This window comes from Anopheles maculipalpis, chromosome 3RL, assembly GCF_943734695.1.
Source record: "Anopheles maculipalpis chromosome 3RL, idAnoMacuDA_375_x, whole genome shotgun sequence".
Classification (NCBI taxonomy): Eukaryota; Metazoa; Arthropoda; class Insecta; order Diptera; family Culicidae; genus Anopheles; species Anopheles maculipalpis.
In genome coordinates, this window is record NC_064872.1 from 15,107,447 (window position 1) to 15,131,492 (window position 24,046).

General features: G+C 42.2%; 5 protein-coding genes across 5 annotated transcripts in view; 3 read left to right on the forward strand and 2 right to left on the reverse strand.

The window, feature by feature from the left end:
• Positions 1-1,880: 1,880 nt before the first annotated feature.
• On the reverse strand, positions 1,881-3,559 carry LOC126564491 (zinc finger protein 600). The gene is made up of 2 exons (XM_050221553.1): positions 3,443-3,559; positions 1,881-3,356 (listed from the first exon to the last, which is right to left on the reverse strand). Exons 1-2 carry the CDS (start codon positions 3,557-3,559, stop codon positions 1,881-1,883), a joined length of 1,593 nt encoding a protein of 530 aa, XP_050077510.1.
• A 758-nt stretch (positions 3,560-4,317) lies between these two features.
• Positions 4,318-24,046, forward strand: part of LOC126565704 (bolA-like protein 2) — a 139,518-nt gene continuing 119,789 nt past the window's right edge. The window contains exons 1-3 of the mRNA XM_050222907.1: positions 4,318-4,504; positions 6,911-7,005; positions 7,066-7,181. Coding sequence (XP_050078864.1) covers positions 4,439-4,504; positions 6,911-7,005; positions 7,066-7,165 — 261 coding nt within the window. The 5' untranslated portion in view covers positions 4,318-4,438 and the 3' untranslated portion in view covers positions 7,166-7,181. The remainder of the gene's footprint in view (positions 4,505-6,910; positions 7,006-7,065; positions 7,182-24,046) is intronic.
• On the forward strand, positions 4,691-6,375 carry LOC126565929 (probable dolichyl pyrophosphate Man9GlcNAc2 alpha-1,3-glucosyltransferase). Its single transcript, XM_050223131.1, has 2 exons — positions 4,691-5,627; positions 5,688-6,375. The coding sequence occupies exons 1-2, from the start codon at positions 4,720-4,722 to the stop codon at positions 6,373-6,375; spliced, it is 1,596 nt and encodes a 531-aa protein (XP_050079088.1). The 5' UTR covers positions 4,691-4,719.
• Positions 7,177-8,449, forward strand: LOC126564784 (uncharacterized). Its single transcript, XM_050221890.1, has one exon. It carries the CDS (start codon positions 7,226-7,228, stop codon positions 8,447-8,449), a length of 1,224 nt encoding a protein of 407 aa, XP_050077847.1. The 5' UTR covers positions 7,177-7,225.
• Positions 9,894-12,965, reverse strand: LOC126564114 (serine/threonine-protein kinase par-1-like). Its single transcript, XM_050221048.1, has 5 exons — positions 12,755-12,965; positions 12,500-12,676; positions 11,718-12,409; positions 10,908-11,647; positions 9,894-10,654 (listed from the first exon to the last, which is right to left on the reverse strand). Exons 1-5 carry the CDS (start codon positions 12,917-12,919, stop codon positions 9,894-9,896), a joined length of 2,535 nt encoding a protein of 844 aa, XP_050077005.1. The 5' UTR covers positions 12,920-12,965.

Sequence of the window (24,046 nt, forward strand, 5' to 3'; positions counted from 1 at the left end):
TCGAACATTAATCTATGTTGTAAACATAAAGATTTACAGTAAATAAATTAGACAAAATAACAGTGAAAAAATTTGTCACAATCTTCATAATTTATGAAGAAATTTTTAGGCAATTTGACTAATTTTTAAAAATAAAGTAAATCTGTTCTGAAATTTTAAACTTTAATATTTGAACTTTAATGTTGAACTTTAACATTCTTTCCTACTTGAATGCAATTTCTAGCATGAAAAAAGTATACATATTTGTATGCAAGGCTTTAAACTTTTCAAAATCAGCTCAAATTCAAAATTGATTCATCATTTTTTCCCCTAGCGAATGTTTAAAAATCAGTGTACCAGGTATATAAGGGTTGTAAGGTTTTTCTTTAATTAATTATGAGTTTACAGGCAACATTGTATAAGGAAATTTTACGTTGTGTGGGGCTGTATAATACTGCGAGAGTATTCTATTTTAGTTCAGCAGATAAAAAGATAAACTTTTTAAAATATTCACCCCATAGCAAGATAATTTATCTCTTTGTAACAACACAATTGTTGCATTCGATTTCAATCTTCCGGCTGGTAAGAAAAAACAGGGCCGAACATAAAAAAAACCGTAGTCATTCGACTGTCGAACGGAACTACCTTTCCACGTGTTACACGTCCGTTGGCGGCTTGCCTTAAACGACGGGGCACACCAAAGCACCACGCCTTTCAGTCGGAAACGTTTCCGATGGATTAGCTTCCGGCCGTGAATAATGCAACCCGTTTTAGGTAAGCTCGATTGCGATCGGCTCTACCATACAGTAGCTACCACGAAATAGTCATTCATCTAGCTGCCATGCATGAGAAACCTTCCTCCATCTCTTTCTCTTTCTCTATCTCTCTCGCTCCACTTTCAGCGATTATTGCTTTATTGTTCGTTGCCCGCTTACTACGATTGTGATTTCATGTCACATTCGAGGCTTAGTATAAGAGGATTCCCAAAGGATTTTTATGAACCACGTGACCGATCCGGTGTGTTCTGAAATCGGTACAAAAAAAAATCAAATAGCACAAACGCAACGGTGCCGGGTGATTTTCGATTTTCATTTTCATCCCGGCGCGAAACAATCATCCATCTTTAAAAAGTTCCCGATCATACAAAAACAAAACCATTGCACGTTTCGGCATGGGGGTTTTAGTGGGTTTTTTTTAATGCAGAATTATTGAAATCGTTCCCTCCTTTTTACATTAATTGAATACGATAAAATTTGATAGGATTATACCTTACCTAAATTATAAAATTGTAAAGGTTTTACCTTGTCATTCATATGACTCTGATTGGTTTGTTAGTATGGAGTTTATTTTCCTTATTTAAGTTCAAAAAGGGTTTTTTTTTATTTCACTTTTATTTCATATTCTATTTGCTTTCTTTAGTATATTTTTTAGTATATTTTTGGATCGTTTTTTCACCTCCTGATCGTACTTTTAATTGTACAGAGCAAACATGTTACAATATTTTGTTGATGTGCGTTTGATTGTTAGCGATCAGAGTTTTGTTTTCTTATTTTGGACGCACAGTTAAATCAACAAAACAACCAATGAAGAACTATTCCTTTTTCCTTTCCTTTTCTGTTCTTCGTTCTTCTAATTCTTCTTCTTCTTATTCTTGGCTTAATTACCTACTAGGCCACACTGGCCACGTAGTTGGATAGTCAGTCCTCATTACGGGGGAACGGTCCGGATGGGATTTGAACCCCGGTTCTGCCGTATGAAGACCGGCACCGTTATCGCATCATCCAGAACTATCCAGGCACGGAAAAAATCAAGTCAAGGGATACAGTAACGGCCTGCCACAACCAATCGGGTTTCTAGAGCCAACTAAGAGGAGGAAGAAGACAGAAACTGCGCCAACCCTTTTACACCACCTGGCCGTGTTTCTGTTTTGAGTGAATTTTCCACCCCAGCTTGGATGAGAACAATTTATCGCACGGCTTACACCGGAAAGCACCTCTGTGCGCCGCCATATGCTCGTAAAGTAGCGACTTTCTGACGGTTTTGTCACAAATTGGACATCGCTGCATGACATGATAATGCCGATGGTTCTGCAGCTGAGAAATATGGCGAAACGTGCGCGTACACGTCGAGCAAGAATAAGGCCGATCAAGTCGTTCGGCCGCACTCGCATGTACCGTTTCGAGGTGTCGTTTTAAACTTTTGCTGCACGAAAGCTTCTTGCTGCACAGCTGACACCGGTATTCACCCTGATGGGCGAGCAGATGCTGGCGGATGTTTTGCTTCAGGAGCTGCTTCTTGCACACCGTACACTGTTGGAACTTGTGCACCCGACGGTGTTTGTTCAACTTTTTACACTCATCAAACGTACGATCGCACTGATCGCACGAATACATTTTCGGTGCACGTGCCATGTGCGGATGCATTACATCCACGTGCGTACGGAGGCTCTTGTGGCAGGAAAAGGTTTTAGGACACGCGCTACATCGATACGCGTATTGATCGATAGTGGGATTCGTTAAGGGGTCCGTATCTGCCGTCGAAGCAACTGTGGGGGAAGATTGTGTTACGGCGACATGCGTTTTACGGTGGTTGTGGAGTAGCGCTTGCTGCGAAAATGATCGATTGCAGATATCGCACGGATACCAAGGTTTTCTGCGTGCGTATGGCGCATGCACCACGGAATTGTGTGTTTTCAAATAGCGCTCGTTAGGGTAGGTTCTATCGCAGATGTCACAGCGATAGATTGCCTTATTAGCAGCGATACGCTCCCGAATACGTTCTCGCATCTTTTCGATCAAGTTTTTACAACCCGAACTCGACACAGTCTCCTCCGTTGACGCAGGTTTAGATTCATCACCATCATCGTCACCATCACCACCGTCATTTTCATCTTCCGGATCACTTCCATCACTTTCTTTAATGGCTACAGAATCGTACGTTGGTGCTATTTCCGAAACGGTTGCATTTTCTAAGGCCTGAGCTACTTCCATATTCTCTTCCACATAATTTATATTGGGTTCCGATTTTACCACAACTTCATTAGGCGTATTTACAACTCCCTCCAAAGGGTCAGTTGGTTCCGTTTTGATAGAGGGAAGTAAATCACAAACATCTGGCACACGATTGGGTACTGTGGGTGTTGTTTCCGATTCCTCGTCGGATGTTATAGTTTCTTGCTTAATTTCCTCAGGATCGATAGGATGCAATGGAGTACCCTCGCTTTTTTCGGTGGAGTTAGAGGCTTCGCTATCCTGCAACAGTCTCTGCTCCAATGTGTTTTGGTTCTTTTGCACCAACTGGCTGTAACTATAGAAGTCCCATACTTGCTGCGAACAATCGTTACATGTGTGTATAGGTAAGTTTTCATCGTGCTTTATCTAAAAATAAAGAAAATAAATAATTATTTGGGTAGAAATAATTTATTTATTATTTTTCTACACAAATAAGGTAACTATGTGCTTACCTTAAACGAAAACACGCGATCAATCGCACTCCGAAATAAAGCTTCCAGTATGGAAGAGCCTCGATCGTCGGGATGCACCTCGCCTAAACAGAGTCTACAGCTTGTTTCAGACATCATGAATTTTACGGCAATTAATTTACAAAATTATTATTTTAAATTCCCGTGCTTCTAGCACAACCAATAATTGTGTGATCGACACAGAACACCATGTAATGTGATGGAGTTACGTTTCTTATTAGAAGCTGAAAAAGGTATTGTACTTATAGTTCAAGTTTTTTTATTCATGTTTAAACTAAACAGACGAAGAAGGAAGAAGGACGTAACAAAACAGGATTCACAATACATGAATAAACGCAGAAATAAATTAACAGAGAGAAGATTGCAAACCACCGCATGTCCGGTTTTGTGACCACCACAAACAACATTATATTCACGGCATATGTATAAAAACGGATCAAAGACGCCAAATCGGGAACGTCGATCCTCTACGTCGAGCATCGATCTGGGCGGGACGTATAGGCTAATGCCAGATAGTAACACCGATGAGTCAATTCAATTGTCCAGGAGTCTCGCAACAAACAGTCGGAGTTGGTCTGACTGCTTGTGGATCGGTAGGAAGAGCTTAGTTTCGCCTGTTTATTCAATTTTAAATAAGCTGTTATTTAGAAACTTTCATGCATATAACCTTAAAAAAATTATAACATTTTAAATAACAAAAAATACTGCTCTAATAAAATAAGAGATACAAATCGAAAGAAAACAGTTTTTCATTTGGTTCTGAGAAAATCACTTGATATACCGCTAGGGAGATCGATGCGAACCACCAACGAAACGCGCCCTTTGACAGTTACATTTACAATTGTCAAAAAAACGTAAACACCAAAGGTGACAGCAACCCTCTTTTCTCCCTTGCATTGAAATTCTTCTTTCTCAAGTAAATAATCCGTATTTCTCATCATCTTTTATTATTTTCTATCGCTGAAATCGACCGCCACCATGTCCGGCCACACAGAGGAATACATCCGGCAGAAGCTGGTAGAAAAGCTGGAAGCAACTCATGTGGTAAGTGAACGATCATGGGTGTTTTGGGGTGGGAGGTTAGCGTGTGTAGAAACTTTCTCTCCGATCATCTTCGCGCATTCCGGCCGTGAATCCGCGGCTAGCTGTCAAACAAAAAACAATCAACGATCGCGCTTGTGTGCTTCTGTGTTTGTGTACCCGCCGCGTTGGAACTGTTTCGTTGTTCGGTTCAAGTGATACCGGACACCCCCGGGAAAATGGACGTAAAGACCGAAATGCCGTGGTTAGTGATTGTGGCGGCCGGTTTGTTTCTACGTGCAACCGTTTCGCTACACTCTTACTCTGGCCAAAACAAACCGCCGATGTACGGAGACTTTGAGGCGCAACGACACTGGCAAGAGGTGACGGTAAATCTTCCGGTGAGCGATTGGTACCGGAACACGTCGGACAATGATTTGCTGTACTGGGGATTGGACTATCCACCGCTGACCGCTTATCATAGCTATCTGGTTGGTTTGTGGGCACACCGCTGGCACAATAAGTCTTTCGTCGCCCTGCACATGTCCCGTGGGATCAACACGGATGAGCATAAACAATTTATGCGGAACACGGTTCTGCTGGTCGATGCGTTCCTGTACATTCCAGCGATTCTGTACGCCACGTACACGATATTGAGACGAATGGCAAAGCTCGAGGATCGGTGGCTTGCTCTCACGCTGGCTGTCCTGTTTCCGGGACAAATCCTCATCGATAACGGTCATTTCCAGTACAACAATGCGTCACTTGCCTTGTGTGCGCTAGCCGTAGTGGCCATCGTACAGGCACGAACACTCGTAGGAGCGGTGCTATTCTGTTTCGCCCTAAATTACAAGCAAATGGAGCTGTACCACGCGTTGCCATTCTTTTTCTACCTTCTGCGCGACTGTTTCACCAACACTTCGGACAATTCTCTCACCTTCGGTCTACGCTTCTTGATGGGCGTGAGAAAGCTGACGTTGCTCGGTACAACCGTTCTGCTATCATTTATCATAATCTGGTTTCCTTGGTTGAGTTCCTTGGACGCCGTTGGACAGCTGGTGCACCGTATATTCCCTGTAGCCCGCGGCGTTTTCGAAGACAAAGTTTCCAACGTGTGGTGTGTGGTGAACGTGTTCGTTAAGCTAAGGTAAGTAAACGACATGGGAACAAACCAATTTTCAGTCTAAAAATTTAATTTCCCTTCCAGAAATGTCCCAAACACAACGATGGCGTTCGTCTGTCTAATTTGCACCTTGCTGGCTGTCCTACCAAGTGGATTGCATCTTCTTCTGCAGAAAAATCACACCCCCAGAAGCTTCCTTTATTCACTCGTCGTAACAGCACTTGGATTCTTCCTATTTAGCTTCCAAGTGCATGAAAAATCGATTCTACTTGCAGCCCTCCCAGCGACATTGCTTCTTCCAATGGAACCACTCGTTTCCTGTTGGTTTCTGCAGTTGGCCACCTTCAGCATGCTGCCCCTACTTCACAAGGATGGTCTCACAGGGGCTTTTGTGGGTCTTACCCTTATCAGTCTAACCCTACTTCGGACAGTGCGGGAAACAAAATCGTCGAACAAAAATCAAAAACCATCGTACGATGTACTTCATCTACGAGGACTTCTTCCAGAAGGCTTCATCACAAATCAATCCGCCGGAAGTGTCTTTGTGACACTGTTCTATCTATCACTACTGGGCCAAGTGTTGCTGTTGGTAGCCTTCCTTTGTCTCGCTCCACCAGCACATCTTCCATTTCTCTATCCACTTCTCATATCGGCGTACAGCTGTGGACATTTTGTGCTTTTTTATCTATACTTTAACTACAGACAGTTCTGTAGCGATCAAGCGGAAAGCGATCAGCCATCTAAAGATAGCCATAAAAAGAGAGTAAGATGAAGTAAATAAAGTTGGAGAAAAAAATCATTCCATTTGTTTCATTTAGAAGAAAGGTTCAAAATCATCGCTCCAAGGAGGTTTCAACGAACTATTAAAGGGACGTTCCTCAAGTTTTTTTTTTTATAAAATACTGACTAAGAAACAATATTTAGCTAGGATATTCCCTGAGAACCTTGTTTTCCTATGTTTCTGAGCCCATCGTGTCCATCGCGTGTACCAAAACAGCAATATTCTCCACTGAACTGTGAATTTTTGTGACTACCAAAAACAACCTCAAAACATAAGAAAAGCCCTCGGTAAAGAAACTCTCAAATCGTTTAGCGTATGAGTAAACGTCCTCAAGATACAAATGCATCTTTATGGCCTATAGACATCCAGAAAAAGCAGCATTGTTTTATGTCCTGTCGTTGTGACGTCGTCAATCCTTCCTTGTCATATCTAAGTCATCCATTTTAATGCCTCGCTCAGTTTTTTTGGCGGCAATAACAGTAATATTAATAAACGATTTATATTATTTTCATTTGTTTCCTTGCAGGAAGTGGTCGATGAATCCGATGGTTGCGGTGGAAAATTTCGTGTCGTAGTAGTATCCTCCCAATTCCAAGGCAAACCTCTGCTTCAACGACACAGGTAAGGTCCGCCAAGAGTGCCTTCTTGCGACATGCGTATTAATGTCCTCCCTATCGGCAGGCTCGTAAACGCGGCCCTGGAAGAGGAACTGAAAACGATTCACGCTTTCTCGCAGAAAACCTACACCCCGGAACAGTGGGGCGGTGAGAGTGGTCCTTAAATCAGGGTTTCTATTCGTTATATTTGAACCAGCCGAAATCTTACCAACTGTGCAAGCATCATGACGGAACAAACAATCGTCCAACGATTCGACATTTCCGCACCAGGGAAAGTGATCCTTCACGGGGAACATTCCGTCGTGTACGGCCATCCGGCTATTGCTGGTTCGATTGGACTGCGTACCTACCTCACGTATACCACTCTCGAGTCTTCATCTTCACCCATACTGATCATCGAGTTCCGTTCGATTCCATTCACTGCCTCCCTTACGCTTGACCTGTTTGATGAGTTTCTCCGTGAAATTGACTGCAACGCAACGCTTCAACCGGATACTTTTTTGGAGCAATTACGCTCGGCGGGAGATTTTCCCTTCGTACGCTTTGTACAGGATCCGATGCCTTCTCTCGCGGACATAACTTCGAAAGAAAGGATGTCACTCGGTTCCACTCTGTACATCCTTAATCGAGTTCTTCGCTCGCAAGGCATCCAATCGATCGATAGATCATGCGTCGGTGCTGGTGGTTTCCAGATTTCGCTTCATTCGGAAATGAGTATCGGAGCGGGGTTGGGAAGTTCCGCTAGTTATGGCGTTTGCTTAGCAGCTGGAGCGTATCAACTGTCACGAGTTCTCAAGCGACAATTTAGCCTCAATCCTACCTCGATGAACCAGGACGTGCTGAAGAAGATCTATCAGTGGTCTTTCGATTCGGAGATCATAATGCACGTGAAACCGTCAGGAATCGATAACGAGATAGCAACCAATGGCGGATTGGTTCGTTTCCGACGTGGTACCGGTGTGGACAAAGTCATCAAACTTCACCGTCCGGTGCATGTACTTATCGTTGACACAGGCGTTAGCCGCAGTACGGCAAAGCTTGTCGCAATTGCGGCCAAACGGCGGGAACTATTCCCACGAACGATTGAACCGATGTTGGAAGCGATGGGTGGCGTTGTGGATGAAGCGATCGCACTGTTTGAATCTGAGGATGATGATTCAGACTCAGTGCACGAAAGGATTAGCACACTGGTCAGCATCAACAACAATTTACTACGTTCGCTGGGTGTTAGTCATCCGGCTTTGGAATCCATATTCGCCATCGCCGAACGGTGTGGGTTTGCCAGTAAACTAACCGGTGCCGGAGGTGGAGGATGTGCCTTTGTGTTGCTTCCGGATGGTTTCCGTGAACTCGAATCATTCCAACGGTTGGTGAGTGGGTTAACTGAAGCTGGCTTCCGATCGATGGAAACTACCGTCGGTACGGGGGCTGGTGTTACGCTGAGCTAAATGATGACAATTGAGGAAGACGCTTAAATGTTTTGTTAATGAAATACGCACAATACGAATCGACGATCGTGTTCGGGTTAAGGTATTAAGGTTGCGGGTTGAAGCGTTTGTTTGCAGCGTCACATCGACATACATCTTATCTTTAAACGGTATTCTTCTTTGAGGGATCTATCTCTCTTCGTTAATAATTTAGGTAGAGAGCAAAGCAAAATGAGACTTTTTTCGGTATTTTCGGTTGGTTCAAATATACAAAAGCAATATTATTAAAATGGTTTAGTTTTTAGGTTGATATTGAAGAAAGAAATATTGCGAAATTTACTTACCAGTGGAAGCATTTTGCAATAACTCGACGTATGTATGTAAGTATTGTGGAGTAGTGAGCTCGAGTGCTCCCTGGAGACCTTGCCTCAATAAAGTGAGGAATAAATGAGCCTTTTTCTTTTGAAAAATTTGTAGTCCAGTTTTTTAAGTCCTCAGACACATCTAGACAGAACAACCTTGTACTATCTTTAACCTAATCTGAATTCCAAAATGACTAATAAGTTGCTGCGAATTCCTTTCCTGAAAGCTACATATTTGACTTTTGCCTTTACTACCTGATCACCAACGTACAGAACCACATAACAAAGCGATTGAGTCATCAATATGATGTCTTCCCAAGGAAATCAACGCAACAAAAGAATTATTTACACTACATGTTGCAACATTCACGCATATTGCACCTTATGGTGTAGCAAGCTATTTCACAATGTTGATTTATGCGACAAATCCATCGGATGTAAACACAAACACTGGCCCCCACAAGGTCGAATGTATATAAAGCATAATTATTTTTTTTTCCATTTTGTTTGACGGTGTTTTTTACAATAAAATAAAATATATAAATTTGATTATTTTTATTAAATCGTAAAGCAATCAATCAACCAGCCGCCATCGTACGTAGGCGACCGATCGCATACCACAACAAAACCGGACGATCGATGATCCTGTATTCCAGCAAATAAATTCATCAGAGTTCAACGCCCTCATAGAGTGGCGCAATCGAGCATTCTAGCGCCCTAAAGTAGTGGATATATCGAACCACTCTACCACGAAAATAGACCTCTAATAATGTGCTAACGCGTTTAGTCAGTCAGTCAAGAAAAGAACGTATTAATGAGTGAGATATTATGGGGGAGGAAAAGTCCAAAGTTTTCACTAGCTACCGGCCTGTCTGTCTGCTAATAGAAGAAGCAATCCGCCATTCTCTCTCCCTACTACTGTCCTCTTTCTCCCTTCTTATCTAGTACTGTTTGTTGCGATTAAATGATTCCTATACCCCGAACGAATAAAATAAAGAAGAACAAAAAAAAACTCATCAGTGCGTGCACGTGGGAGAAGCCCAAATCTTCCCCCCTCCCCCACCCCATCATTGAAGCTAGCCTAACATCTAATCTGCTGCAACCTAAGAAGACCGTTGGTGAAAGTACTTATCATTATAGCCGGCGATCCGCAACAGCAAACTAAGGAACTGCAGCCGTTCGCGTGTCTGCTCGGCACGGATCACAATCTGCCCGTTGCACGCCTCCATCCGCACACCGAGCTGACGCAATAACTCGAGCAAATTGTTCACCCGCAGCTCGGGATCATTCGCAGCACCATCGAGCGAACGGAACACGTTCGCCACCCAGTCGAGACTGCGCAAGTTAACGATCAGGTAAGCGACAATCTTGTCCGCAATTTCCGGCGTAATGACACCGTTAAAGTCGAGCCCGAGCGTCGGATCGTGCTCGGCGAGTGGTGCAGTATGAGCGGACGCTGGTGCAGTTGATGTGGCCAATGTCATGGTCGATCGAGTGTTACCAACTGCCGCCGGTTGACGGCTGTTGTTGAGCGATATGTAGTTCATGATGGCGTACAAACGCTGTGCCGCTGGGGGTAGTGATGCCAGCGATGGTCGGTTTGCCTGTTGATCTACAGCGATTGGCTCCGTATTGATCGTGGCGGGCCCACCATTGGCGTCCGAAGCGTTAATGAGCAATGGTTGTGGAGACGCTGGTTGTTGCTGTTGTGATCCGCCGGCAGATCTTACCATACGGACAGTTTGGCTAACGCTAACGAGTCGGGGCAATGATGGGCGATCGGCGGTTGTAGCGTTTGGACCGTTCCCGTTCGGATCGTTGCGAGTTCTTTCCGTCCGAGTACGATTTACAGCGCTTGATGTTCCTATAGGAACAAAAATATTGAAACATGTTGTACAGATTACAGGCTGATGTCAAACTCCAAACACAACTATCCAGCAGCGGATAAAATTAAAATATAGATCTCTCTATGCTAGCGCCTCGCATAGACGACCCAGTTTTAACATGGGATATATTAAACAGCCATTTTACAGGCTGAACAACGATCGCAAGCTAACGATAGAGGTCCGAAAACCGAAAGAGCCAGTAAAATAATACTATCCCGTAAGAATACTTACCGACACTATGCACGGCAGCGATGGCCGCCGCTACTGCCCTGGCCGCACTGTTGTACGAGCTTGCAGTATACTGCAGATTCAAGTTAAAATTGAACCGACTCCAATTCCTTCCCGCACCACCGGACACCAGCGCCTGATCAACGCCACCCGCCGTGGTCGTGCTCGGGCGCCTTCCACCCATCGCCGATTGCTGATCCGCTAGTGGAGCCGTATTTTGTCCACCAACCAAAACAGCATCCCCAGCAGCATTCTGCTGCCGGTGAACCTGACACGCCACGTTGCTGGGAGTGAACCGGTACGTCGTCGTCTTCACCTTATACGTTCGCTCGCCCTTCGCTTTGGAGCATTCCTCCGTACGGCGCTGATTGACGGTCGCTTCAAGGATGCGGGAAAATTGTTCTGTGCTTAGATCGAACTTGGGCGAAGGGTTTACGAACGTCTTTTCTGAACCATTTACGATCGGATCCACATCCATAGGTTCAACGGTGGAAGAACTTCCAACGGTTTCTTTCCCGGTTGGGATCGATTGATCAGCGGGTGGAAGTTTATCGCCCGTAAGCGAAGGCTCCACATCGGCTAGTTCTGGTACGAGCTGATCACAGTTCGTGCGCGGCCGTCGGACACGCCGAAGTATCTGCTCCAGCTCGGTACGCACTTCCCAGGCAGTTAAGCGCTCGTCCGGGTTAAGGGTCAGCATACGCTTGATGAGCGTTTTCGTCTCTTGTGACGTGTTGAAACCGCTAAAAAAAGGAAGTGTTTTGTGTTAAAATTTTGCTGCATCTCAACATTCGGCGCGTTTCGATTTACTACCTCGGAATGGTATAATCCGCTTCTCGAATTTTGCGAAACAACGCCGACGGTGTAGTGTCCAAAAAGGGAAACTTTCCGTACACAATCGTGTACAGAATAACGCCAAGTGCCCACATATCGGACGGTTTGCCACGGTATGGTTTACCGCCGAGTACGTCGGGCGATATGTACGCCGGACTGCCACGCTGATCGTACAAACATTCCTGCTCGTTGATGAGATGTTTGCCGAGGAAGAAGTTGGTCAGTATGATGCGTCCCGTACGCCGATCGAGCACAATATTGTTCAGCTTTAGATCCCGGTGGATGATGTTACGGGCGTGCAGCTGCTCGACCACCTTTACCACCTCGTAGAACAGTTTCAGCGCTTTCCGCTCGCTAAGCCGCGCAACCGAGATGTGACGCTGAAGGCTAATGTACGCGGATGATTCGTCACAGAATTCGTGCGCATGAACACAGTCCAGCACGAGAATTAGTCGACGCCGGATACGGCCGGTATAGATCGATTCTACCGTACCGTCGTCCCGCTCGATTTGACGCTCCTCGAACGCATAATCGCTAAAAAATCCGTGCTGATGAATTACACCATCCAGATCGTCCAACATCGAGAGCAGCGTAAACTCGTTGTGCAGCAACACCTTGCCCTGTAACGTTTCTTTGTCTACGATTTCCGTTTCTGGATCGAAGCTGAGAATCTGCAACAGCAACAAAACAACAGTTAGCTCTCCACTGACTTAACCTAATTAACGATTCCTCCCCATTCCCCTTCCCTTCCCCCCATTTACCTTCAGTAGATAGAACTCGTTGCTGCCCTGTTTGCGGGCCAGATATTGCGTTTGCGGCACGCCCGGACTCGTGCCCAGCTCGTACCCAATCACAAAGTCACCCGCCTTCCGGCAGCGCTTCCGTTCCACCGGAGTACCGTAGCGAGGGATTTCACAATCGAGCAAAACATTGCCCGTCTGTCCGCGCACAATGCGTCGCGCGTACTTGCTCATGTTAGCGGTTGCGTCGTCACCGTCCCACTCGTTGCCACCTACCGCTGCACCATCAGCCCCGTCCGGTACGGCACCGTCCGTGGAGCTCGCACTCTGTCCATCGTCGATCGTTGGTACCTGCTGGTCCGTCCGGAACTTCTTCGGACGGAAACCGTTGCCACTGTCCGCCGTTTGCCGCTTGCCAAGCTGTTTGCGTGCCCGGAACATGTCTACCCGGAACGTTAATGCACGCGCTTGTGAGAGAGAGAGATGATGTAAAACCGTACAGCTCTCCCAGGAACAGTGGTGTAATGCGGTGCGCGGTGCTGCTGCTGCGAGCCTTATCTACCCTGCACCACCCTATGGCTATCGTGGGGTGGGCGTTTAGCTTCGTCTCGCTCACTCTTACGCACCGTGATTAGCTGTGGAACACCACGACCACTACCGCGGAAGTGCACAGCTAAAACACATTCGACGCAATTGTTCCACCGCACACCGCGCGTCCCCACCGCCTCACAAACAGCCTTCGAACCGACAAACGGCGTACTATAAATGGTCCCGGGAAGCCAGATTGTGTGCGGGAATAGAATTGGAAGTCGGGAAAGCTAAACGTGGAAAGTGAATGAGCGTCACGAAATTTGGGCCAGATATTTCGACAGCTGTTGAAAACAAAACACACTGGTCGGTCAAGCCGGTCATGGCTGGGTGATCGTTGTGTGACGTTTCGTGAAATTTTGTTTGTTTTTATGATTCCGGTTTGAAGGCGAAGTGCATTTAAAATTTATTTTGGGAGCATATGCGTGTCTAAAGTTATGTGAAAACTTTTAAAATATTTTCAACTACTTATTTGTATCCGATTGATTAAGGGTTTTGCAAGAAAACTGGTATTTTCCATAAGTAACATTTAAGGGGTAGGAATGGAACATTTTCAAAATCATTCTGATTTGAGTTGACAGTTGCACATTACAGTTGTTGCATTACATCGCAAAGTTGGAACGAAAACAAATATGAGAGGCTGATCTTATGCTGACCTTGCTAAATGCGACGCCACGATGTTATCACTTAAGGGAAAATGGGGTGGAGGGATGGGGGTTGTATGTAAAAACTCCCGGAACATTCCGCCAGCAGCATTCCGAGTTCTAAATCCAATTAGATGGCTTCACAAGGGTAGCAAAAATCGGAAACTTAACAAACATAGATTCCATGTGATAGAGGGACCCAATTTCCACTCCGATTAGGGCCCTAGAAATGCTAAATACGCCACTGCAGCGAAGGCGTGGTAGGACCAAGGAAGTTGTAATGAAATAATGGCATTGATACGTCCATCAGAAATAATGGCATTAATAGAGTCCATCGAAGCATTTGTTGCACCGGATATGGTAAGTAACAGATCACAAAAGCAGCACTAGGAGTTGATTTTTGCAATTTTTATTCATAAAAAAATATTTGTTAAATCCTATCGCATTTCGGTTTCTTATACTTTTATGTTACTCTTGTGTGTAAGTGTATGTGTGTTTCTAGTTCTTTTCTTTTTGTTTGTTCATTCCTTTTTAATGCATTTGTCACTTCGCTTTATGCGTTTTTCTTTAAATGTTTGCATTTCTTTTTCTCTTTCTTTTCTGTAGCATTTCAATAACTTCTTCTTTTCATCGAGTTTAGCAAATATATAATGGATTGATTGGTAATATAGGTTGTTTTTTGTTTGTTTTGTTTTTGCATCTCTCACTAACTTTTAATGCCTTCGCGCTACTACTGGTGGCTTGCATTGCTGCTTAAACGTTGTATCACTAGTTGTAAGTAGTTTTCTGGTTTCCAGCTTGTGTATGTGTGTGAGTTTTTGCTTGTGGGAAGTGCTTTTAGCAGTTTTTTTAAACTTTACTTCTTCTCGCCATCTTATCCCCGTCGGCACGATCAATTGCAAGGATTTGCTTTTGGTTTCTAGATTTGTTGTGTACTTTTTTTTTCAGTGATTTTATGCAACTATTTTTACTTCCTCTTGTGTTGAAGAAAGCTCCTAAAAAACTAATATTACTTTGTAAATTTGCCCAGAATTTTAACCCTTTTTTCCGAGGGACTTCGTTTCGTTTTGGTACCTAGTACAAGCGTGACAACGTAGAACTTCGTCCTTAGGAATAATGTGTGAGTGTGTGTGTTTGTGTGTCCTTTGCAAGTCCTGGCGCATGTTTGTTGGTGTGTTTTGGTATGGCAAACATAACATTTGTTCGATGTGTGTTAGGACAAAGAAACATGAATTTCATTCAACTCTTACAAATTAATCTTTCTCCTTCATGGGCTTGAGCGTGTTAAGTAAAGGAGTACATGAGTCACTCTTGTTTCCTCTCGTCTCGTAGGGAAGATTTAAAAACTGGAGCCTTTTGTGGGTGCACTTGCCTAACTTTAGGCGCTCGGTAAGGTATACAAGGATAAAGAAATGTGTAGTGAGCAGTCCGGAGCTCTCTCACGCGTACTTCTACGAAGATTTAAACGTGTGAAAATACTACCTTTATTGGTGCTTCCTTACATGACGACACGGTTAGTGGCTCTCCAAAAGGCTCCTCCTCCCGTAGGCTGTTCCTATACAGTTCGTTGGGAGAGGAGGTTGTATATTGGTAGAGGAAGCAGAAGAGCAGCAGATCGGTTTTTCTTAAGGGCTGGCAGGCTCTCTAATAAGTCACCTGATTTTCTGAATTCGAACCACTACATCAGTCACTACAGCACGCATATGTGTTCCCCCTATTGCTTTCTATGGCTTTTTTGATGGCTTTCTATGTCCTTTTATTTTAATAGTGTTGTCTAATGTTTCTTTCTCTTGTGTTAATTATGTTTTTATTTCTGTTTTTTTTCCTTTTTTCCATCTTTTTAATCGTCTGTTTTGCATCTATTCGAGATCAAGTTGTACGTTTTTGTTGTTTGTTCTGTTCTCCTTTAAATAGTTGTATTTTGTTGTCTGTCCTTGTTTTCTCCCCATTCTTCTTTCCTTTATGTACACATGTTTAAGGCATTCGTGCAAAAATTGAAGCATTTTTCATTTTGTTTTTTTTTTGTTTAGTACTTTTTCACCTTTATGTTTCGGCTCACACTACTCTCCTATTTTTCAGTAATTGCTCTTGCTTAATTTTTTTCTCTTCATTTTTTCCCCACCCCTCTACTCACTTGCACAATTCAACCACCTCTATGTTTAATAATATATTGTAGATTTTGAAAATCTGAAATTTTTACTTGTAATGCATTAATGCTTGCATTCGTTCAGGCGCTTTTTCCGCTTACCGTAGTTGTGTATAAATATAATATGTGTGTGTTTCACTTTTTCCCTCATTTTCTTGTTGTTCTTGCTTTAATAAGTTCAATTTTCAACCCTCTCTCTCTCTCTCCCTTTCTTTAAACGTATCGCCTAAAGTTTAAACGTTCGCTTACCTTTTTAGCTTAGCTTAGCGGATTACTGTTTTTGCTTCTTTAAAAAATATTAGTAACTCTAGTGGTGGAAGAGAAGGAAAGTTTTTTTTTTGTTCTTGTTGTCTAACCTCTAACCTTTCAACCCTTCCCGTAATCCTAATATTTAGCTTAAATAAAAACAATTGTTAAGTTATGTGATTGTTTAATTTCTCATTGATGCACTCACAATTGCACGCGTCGCCCGCCAATGATTGCCCGCCAATTGCCTTCTCCGTTGCGTGGTTTTATCCCTTTTTCTCTTGCTCCTTGTTTGATTTCTTTAGTATTAATATGTGAATCTGTTTTGTGCACCTTTTCTTTTCCTCATCAGTCAGTCGCAAAAAGCCATTAGTAGATCACATGTTTCCGTGGTTTTCCTCTTTCTATCTGTATTTTTCTCTTATTAGTTTCTTTTTGTTTTTTGTTTTTTGTTTGCTCCCCTAGGAATTTGATTTTATATTTTGTTTTCGAATTTGAATTGTCCGACATTTGTTGTTTTAGAGTTTGCAATATACATTATCGGACCAAAACAGTAAGATCGTCCTGTTGTACATTCAAACTTACTTTTCAGGGTTAGTGTTATCTTTAAGTGAGTTTTTCTTTTTTTTTTCATGTTATTGAAATAATGCGTGAAATTGTGGAAAAATCCAGGCTTATAGCAATAATTGTTTAAATTATTTATTTATTTATAATTAATTTTATTGTTTATTAATTGTTTAAATTAATAAAAGCAGAATATTTCTGATCAATCGACTGCAACTTAGATGGACATTTGGGACATTTGTTGACAAAGTGCGTATCTGTTGCCGTGAACTTGCAGTAAATCGACAGTAACACCACAAAAAATCGAGAGCTGTGATCGGGATGTCCTCATAAGACCACTAGGGATGACGATCCTCACAAAACAATCACGAATGATATGTTGTCAGCGAGTAGGTAGTGGTCGATAAAAGATTCTTGATGGCTTGGTGGAGTTCTCGAATAGACACATGCTAACATTTGCACAGACAAGTAAATTCCAATAACTTGAACGCTGCAACGAATAAGAATTCTGATAAATATTGCCATCTCTTCTCATGAGTGTTCTTCCGCCTTCCGATTCCGCCTTAACGACAAAATTATTTAATACGGTCTTCCGAAAGCGGTTGAAAGACCAAAACAATCTATCAAGTGGAAGTCTTCTTTTCGATCTCTGAACATACGACGAAGCTTACGATCAAAGCGATATTTTTACAAACGGACATTTTGTGTGATTGGCACATGGATAACATCGTCTCTGACAAGGACAACGAGTTTTGTATGACAATCTGAATCTTCTTTAAGATATTCTTGACTGCTTAGAAGGCTGCTTGCTGTCTCAATCAATAAAGCCCTAGACATTCCTCCGCAGTGAGGACTGACTGTCCAACGTGATACCAATAAGTCTTGCAACGATCTTCCAGGAACGTTGCACTGACTTATTCTCTGCTAGTCCGTGAATGTTATGAACAATCAACAGTCCTCTTGGCGCTGTTTGGACTGGCAACTAGAGGCCATAGAGTTACTAGAGTCTAGTAACCAATCGATGGCTAGTGTGAAAAAGGAGGACGTTTTTAAGCCTCGGTTTTGTTTCGGCTAATTTTTGCTGCAATAGAAGAATGCTACAACAGAGTTTGATGGTCTGGAACTTGAATCTGAATGAATCTTATAAAATTGCTCGTCTTTATTTAAAAGCAAGAAAATGTCCTCATCCGTTTCGGTCAAAGGTAGTCTGAATTGAAAAAAAGGATAGTTCAGCATATCGATAGGACACAGGGCTATCGCATGAAATATTATTATCAGTCCATTTTTCAAAAATGACATCCGTTACTACACGGGTAACAGCAAATTTTTGTCACCAATTGATTCCCTCTCATAGTAGGGAGAGAAAAAGTTATAGAACAAAAATACTTTCAAATCTAAATATTAAACAAGTCCGACCGTTTGACGCAATGTGCTTTTTGTTTTTTTTTTTTCGACACTGTATATTTAAATTAAAAAAAAAATATAATGAATGTAAATCCTGCAACGAGAAGTTAATTACTAAAGAAAAAAACACGGAAAAAGGTAATAAAAATATTAAAAACAAATAAAAAAGAATTACAAACCCAGAAACACAAACTTGAAAGCGAGAAAGGAAAACATCAACACTTCAATTAAAAACTTGTTTATATTTTTTGCAAAAAAATACGCTTTTCTTACTAAAAAAAACGATAAAAATAATATTAATAAAATAATCCATAATAGTTACACTAACGAGTAAGTAAGTAGGACAAGTGTGCGGGAAGGGATAAGAAGTGGGGAGGAAATGGGACCAAATGTAGGTGTGTGTTTGTATGTGTATGCGTGGAAAGGGGTTAAGGATATGCGGGATTGTTGTTCGCTTTGTGAGGGGTAGCAATTAAAAGATAAATTTCCCTTAAACTTATCGTAACTTCGCGCAGCAGCAGTGTAGTAGTAATAGTTGTGTAGCAGTAGTGCTGTGCCGACACTTTGCTCGCGCACTTCACATTCGCACTATGGACGCGAAGCACACTAAATACTATTGAACAGAGCGAATTAAAAAAAGATCGATATTTGCGCCACATGCGCCAAATAATACCTACAGAAACAGACACGAAGCACATTATACAAAGTAAGTAGTGGTAGCAGCAGATCAGCTACTCAGTGAGTGTGGCAACTAACTGAGTATGCTTTTCAACCGAGAAGCAGGGTCATTTGTAGAAGGGTTGTTTTGAGTTTTTTCGTTTCACCTCTATCTCACGCTCGTTAGCCTAGGTTTCCTATTTATATCATGGTTTAAATTCTTTGTTTCTTCGCACAAGTGCTTTGCCTACCGTTCTACGCCTTGTTAATCTCATTTATTCACAATCTCATCCGCGTCCATTTACACGAACGGGGCCAAACTAGAAGTGGGGTTGATGGTTGATGATTTTACAAAAAAAAAAAAAGAAGGTTCAATACAGTATTGGAAGCTTATTACAGTTACATTACTATCATAATGAAACGAACGAAATCTTGCTGAAACTATAAACAAAATGATGCATCGGTTCGGAACTCTCTTCTTGGTAATAATGCCGGGCACGGAGGGAGGGAATACTTTTGTCTACTTAAATTACTAAACAGAATTAAACCAAAAGTCCACGGGAAACACACAGGACAGGACACACTATGTTTCACAATTCTGTGTTAGCGAGGAGCAGGGCTTAAACTCAAACTCTTCCGTGATTTGCTGGACATGAACTGCCAGCGTTTGTCGTCCATTTCGGTCGCCCGCGTAATGGTAGGTTAGTGTTATGCCCTTTTACGTTTTTAAAATATCTAACAAATAAATACATGCACACGGCCGGCGAATGAACATGAATTTTTGTATGGAGATGGGAAGGCTGTTTTCTCGCGCCTATACTGGACAGCGAGATGTCGACGTAAACACGCTAACCTTAAGCTTACATTTAAAAACAAAAAAAAAAGCATGTGGTACCTTCACGTTGTTCTTCTGCACAGGAAACACATGTGAAGCAACTGTTTTCAAAAAAATCGCCTCGTTTAGTACACTTTTTAAGTAAAACTGCGCTGCCTAAATGTTTTTTTAAAAGGGTTTTTTGCACATCGCTATTAAACATAATCTTACAAAATAGTTTCCCTGTGGGTTTTCCATGCCGCTCTGTAAGTATGCAGTTGCTTAGTAATGGATGGAGGGGATGAGATGCCTATGTGCGCGTAATAAGTCATGAAATTGGTTCCCCACACCTGCATACTTGGTGTGGCCCGGCCGGTTCCCTCTAAGCTCAAAACAATACTGCCTTGTTACGAAATTATCTTAACTCGGTTGCAAAACATTTGCGCATCGCTAGGTCGCCTTCTGTCCTCTGTCTGATGACGATGATGAGCTTGATTAAGTTAACATGGGAAAAAGCTCATGAAGAATATTTTTTTAAAACGAAATGGGATGAAACCTAACCGTTGAGAGATTGGGTAGGAGGAGCATCATGCTTGTTGAAGCTCTCGTACATGAAGAACTTGGAGATCGCTTGGCAAATAATATAGTGCTAAGTTTGTTAGTCATTTGGCCAATTAGTTTATAAACAAAAAGCACGCACACATGGTAGGGGACGTTACTTACGGGGAAACTAATTACAAAAGTTTTGTTTTGCTGTTTGCTTTATGGATTCTGGTTGTATTCCTCCTTTGCTGGTTAAAGCGTGTGCATTAAACAAATACAAGAACGATTTCACGGGAGGGCTATCAACTGCTAGTTGGAACTTGCAGTCCCTTAAAAGTCTTATTCTGCAGGCCTTGGGCCTTGATGGCCAGATATTTCTCCACCTTGGCTACAACATGATTGAATAGGTTCCTCCGAAAGAGGTTTATCCACAAAAATTCATTAAACACTGCTGAGGTTACTTGGAGTGATTTCTACAAGGATGAGTTCGTGAAAGATATGAACAGCGATTTTTTCTTGTTCTCTGACCTGGAAAAATTCCAAGATGGAAGTTGTATATAAAACACATGCCGCTGGTTCGTTGAATGACTCTTTAGGAAACAGGGCCAACTCATAAAACCCGATTAAAATTAGCCCTCTTTTAATGCACACTTTATGCGCCAAATAGCTCGTCCTCACGATCTTCCAAACATAGAAAAAAGTTTTTTTAAAATGTGATTATCCTGTTTTAGAACAATTTTAGTACAAATCGCCACACTAGCAGTAAGAACAGTAAATCCAAAAAACAAAGTCTAAACACGATTTGCGGGATAGAATGTTTGTGGTTCTTTGAGGAAATTGGACGAGCAATGCACAAGTGTCAATATTTAAAATCAGATACAAAAAGGAAACAACAAAACTTTACGCAAAGCGGTGCGTTATTGGTCCGCTGTGTGTGAACGGAACTAGAAAAAGTTCTCCTCTATGCACACTATTTCTTAACATTACTGACGCAATCGTTCTTCCCTTACTCTTGCACTCTCTCACTCTGTCTCGTACTTATGTATCCCGATCAATGCGTAACTTACGAACTAACTATGCAATAGGAAATAGGCTTCCTTTCACGGTGTATCGTATTAAAAAAAAACTGGTAAACAACTGGTTAAGCATTCTCCTTCGTCCGCTTCATTTGGCGCCATTCACAACACAACCACGTCCTGCACTTAGAGATGGTGAAGTTGGAATTGGAGATCCCGTTACGTTTTGCGCCCTTCAACATACATCTTCGTTCTGACGTCTGTTCTAAGCTGCTTTTGGATTGCGTTCTATAACACAGTAACTGGCCGTTTCGTTTAGCATTGTGGGAAAGTGTGAGCGCATTGTGTTTGTGTTTGTGTGGTGATTGTAGAGCATTACATTTAGTGCTGCCTCTCCTAAACTGCCACAACCCAATGGCATCACGCTTTTCTTTAAAGCTTACGGGTATTTCTTCTATTAAACCTTGGAGTTTACTTTTCGTTCGATACATACAAAAAAGCATGGAAAATGGTTTTACTTTAAAATAAGCTTGTCATGGGGACATGCACAACACAATACGTACCTATGACTTATTTGTGAAATTAATGTGAAATGAAGTTCGGGAGGAAAAGGCGAAAACTTAAATAGTGGTAACCATCGGTAAAGGGACGTGGGAAAATGGCGCTGAACGCTGAATTTGCGAAAAATAAGTACACACAACGTGTCACAATGACGGATCGGATTGATGGGTTTTTGCGGTGCCCGCAGAACTCTTGGTTTGTGTGGATGCATGGAAGAGGGACCGGTGTGGATTGCTAATGCCATTTATCACTGCCCCAACGAAAAAGTACAGAATTGGCTGTTCGACTAGACGTCCTAGAATTCCTCCTGATGGGTTTGTATGGTGAAGGAAAATTTAAATCTATCTCAAGTCATTACAGTGTTCGAGTCCTTCTATGCAAAACAAAAAATGAATGGTTCGAAATTCCAAGCTATTATGCATAAGTGGATCAACGGACGGATCATTTGTCAAATGGCTGTTACTGTTCCGGTATGGTTTTGGTTGCTGGCGTCATGGATACTGTTTCACTCCGTCTCAATATCTCTTACCTTACTAAATACTGTTTGCCTGTTCAAATCTTTGTCAAAAACAACACCGAGAGTCCTAAGCGGGGGACCATGGGATAAAATAAAATCGATAAGTTACACGTTCGCCCGCTACTAAGAACAAGCCACGCGCTACTACTATTGATCCTATACCTACCAAGAGTTAGAAATCTAATTAAGTCCAGAGTTGTGCTGTACTTGCAGCTTGTTTCCTACCGTTGCTTAAGCAGAAGAAGCAAGCATACAGAAACAAAAAAAGGTGATCTGCTTCTATCCGTACACTATAAAAAGAAGCTACAAGAAAAGAGCTTCTGTTTGTCGTAAGTAAGAGTTTTAAGCTGCAGTAAAACCAACTTTCAACTGTTTTCGAGATGGGTACTTTTAACATTCTGCGCCAGTTACGCGTGTTTTACTCTAATTGGAGAGATTCCTTTCTACGATTATCGTGCTACTAATTACTTTTTTGCCTTTTTTAATGCCATTTTGTAACGCATAATTTACGCGCCCACTGGCACGCCTGCCTGATACTTATTGGGCCATATATTGAATTCCTATTTAATTTTGATTTTCTTTTTCACACCGGAGTTTTCACGGCGCTGCGCTCGTGTATGAGTATGTCTATGTGTGTGTTTTTGTTGTTGTGTGTGTGTGTTTGTTAAAGTGTTTTCCTTCCTTTCGTTCCCTCCAACGCACAACACATCGTATCGTATCACAATTGGTTTGTTTTTCGTTTGTTTTGCTTGCTCCCTATTTCCCTATGCGAGCATCAAACAAGTTTTTTTTGTCCCACAGTAAGATGAAGAGCGGTGATAAGTAGCAAAAAATTGACGTATAAAGGTGAGAGCTGAATCTTTGCCGGCAACTCACAAAAAATAAATGTAAAAAAAGAGAACATAAACTGCACACAAACGGAAGATTATCGGGTTAAAACAATCTGTTAAATTAATTTCCAATCACAAACAGTAAGTAATATTATGTTTCTCGCTCAGGAGTTGCTGGACCATTTTGCTCCTCGTTCGTCCAAGCACTCGTTTCTTTAAATCGGAACAATCCCTCGCACTTAAAATCTAATGCTCAAGTATGATTAAAATGACGTTAAAATGAAAGTAATATCTAAATGTAAGTATATGTACCATGCAAGTAGGATTCTAGGGAGGGCGGTTCACGCTCCTTAACTCGTACTCGTACTCGTCACGGAGTATGTAAAAACTGACACTTAAAAACACTAGTACCTTACGATTCTATACATGCGCTGCCCTTTAGGTTGGTGCCGTAGTAGTAGAACGTAGCACGCTTTAAGATGACGCCGGGGTCGTTCAATCATTATTGCTTATGTTTCTTGCCGCGCTTTTGAGTACGAGGACGCTTCTATCTAGCGCCTTCTGCTACTCGCTGTAAGGTGCCCAAGTGAGCGCGTGCGTTTTGTTGCTTGTTAGGTTAGTCTCTTTGTTTTTCGCGTGTAATTGCGTGCGCGTGTAGCTGTGGTGTGGCTGCAGCCCGCATCTCTGCATACCCTTAAATTGTATCAATAATATTGTCCTGGTCTAGGATTTGTTTTCGTTAAAAGGTAATAAATACTGTCCTCTAGTATAATAATTATCAATCAACGGTCAATTCTCGCTCTTTTTCTCTCTGCGTCCTTCGTTTCTTCCGAATTTCCCTTTTTTTCTGTGCTGTTCCATCCACAGGCACCACTCTCTAGCACTCTAACTCACTCTCTCTATATATAATCATAAAACGGACGTCACTAATGGAGTATTTCAGTTGCCGATCGAATTTGCTTCGTACTTTCCCCTCTTGTTGTCACGTCTTGTTTGCAAAATTTTAATTTCCAGCTTTCCACAGAAGTTTCACGTGCA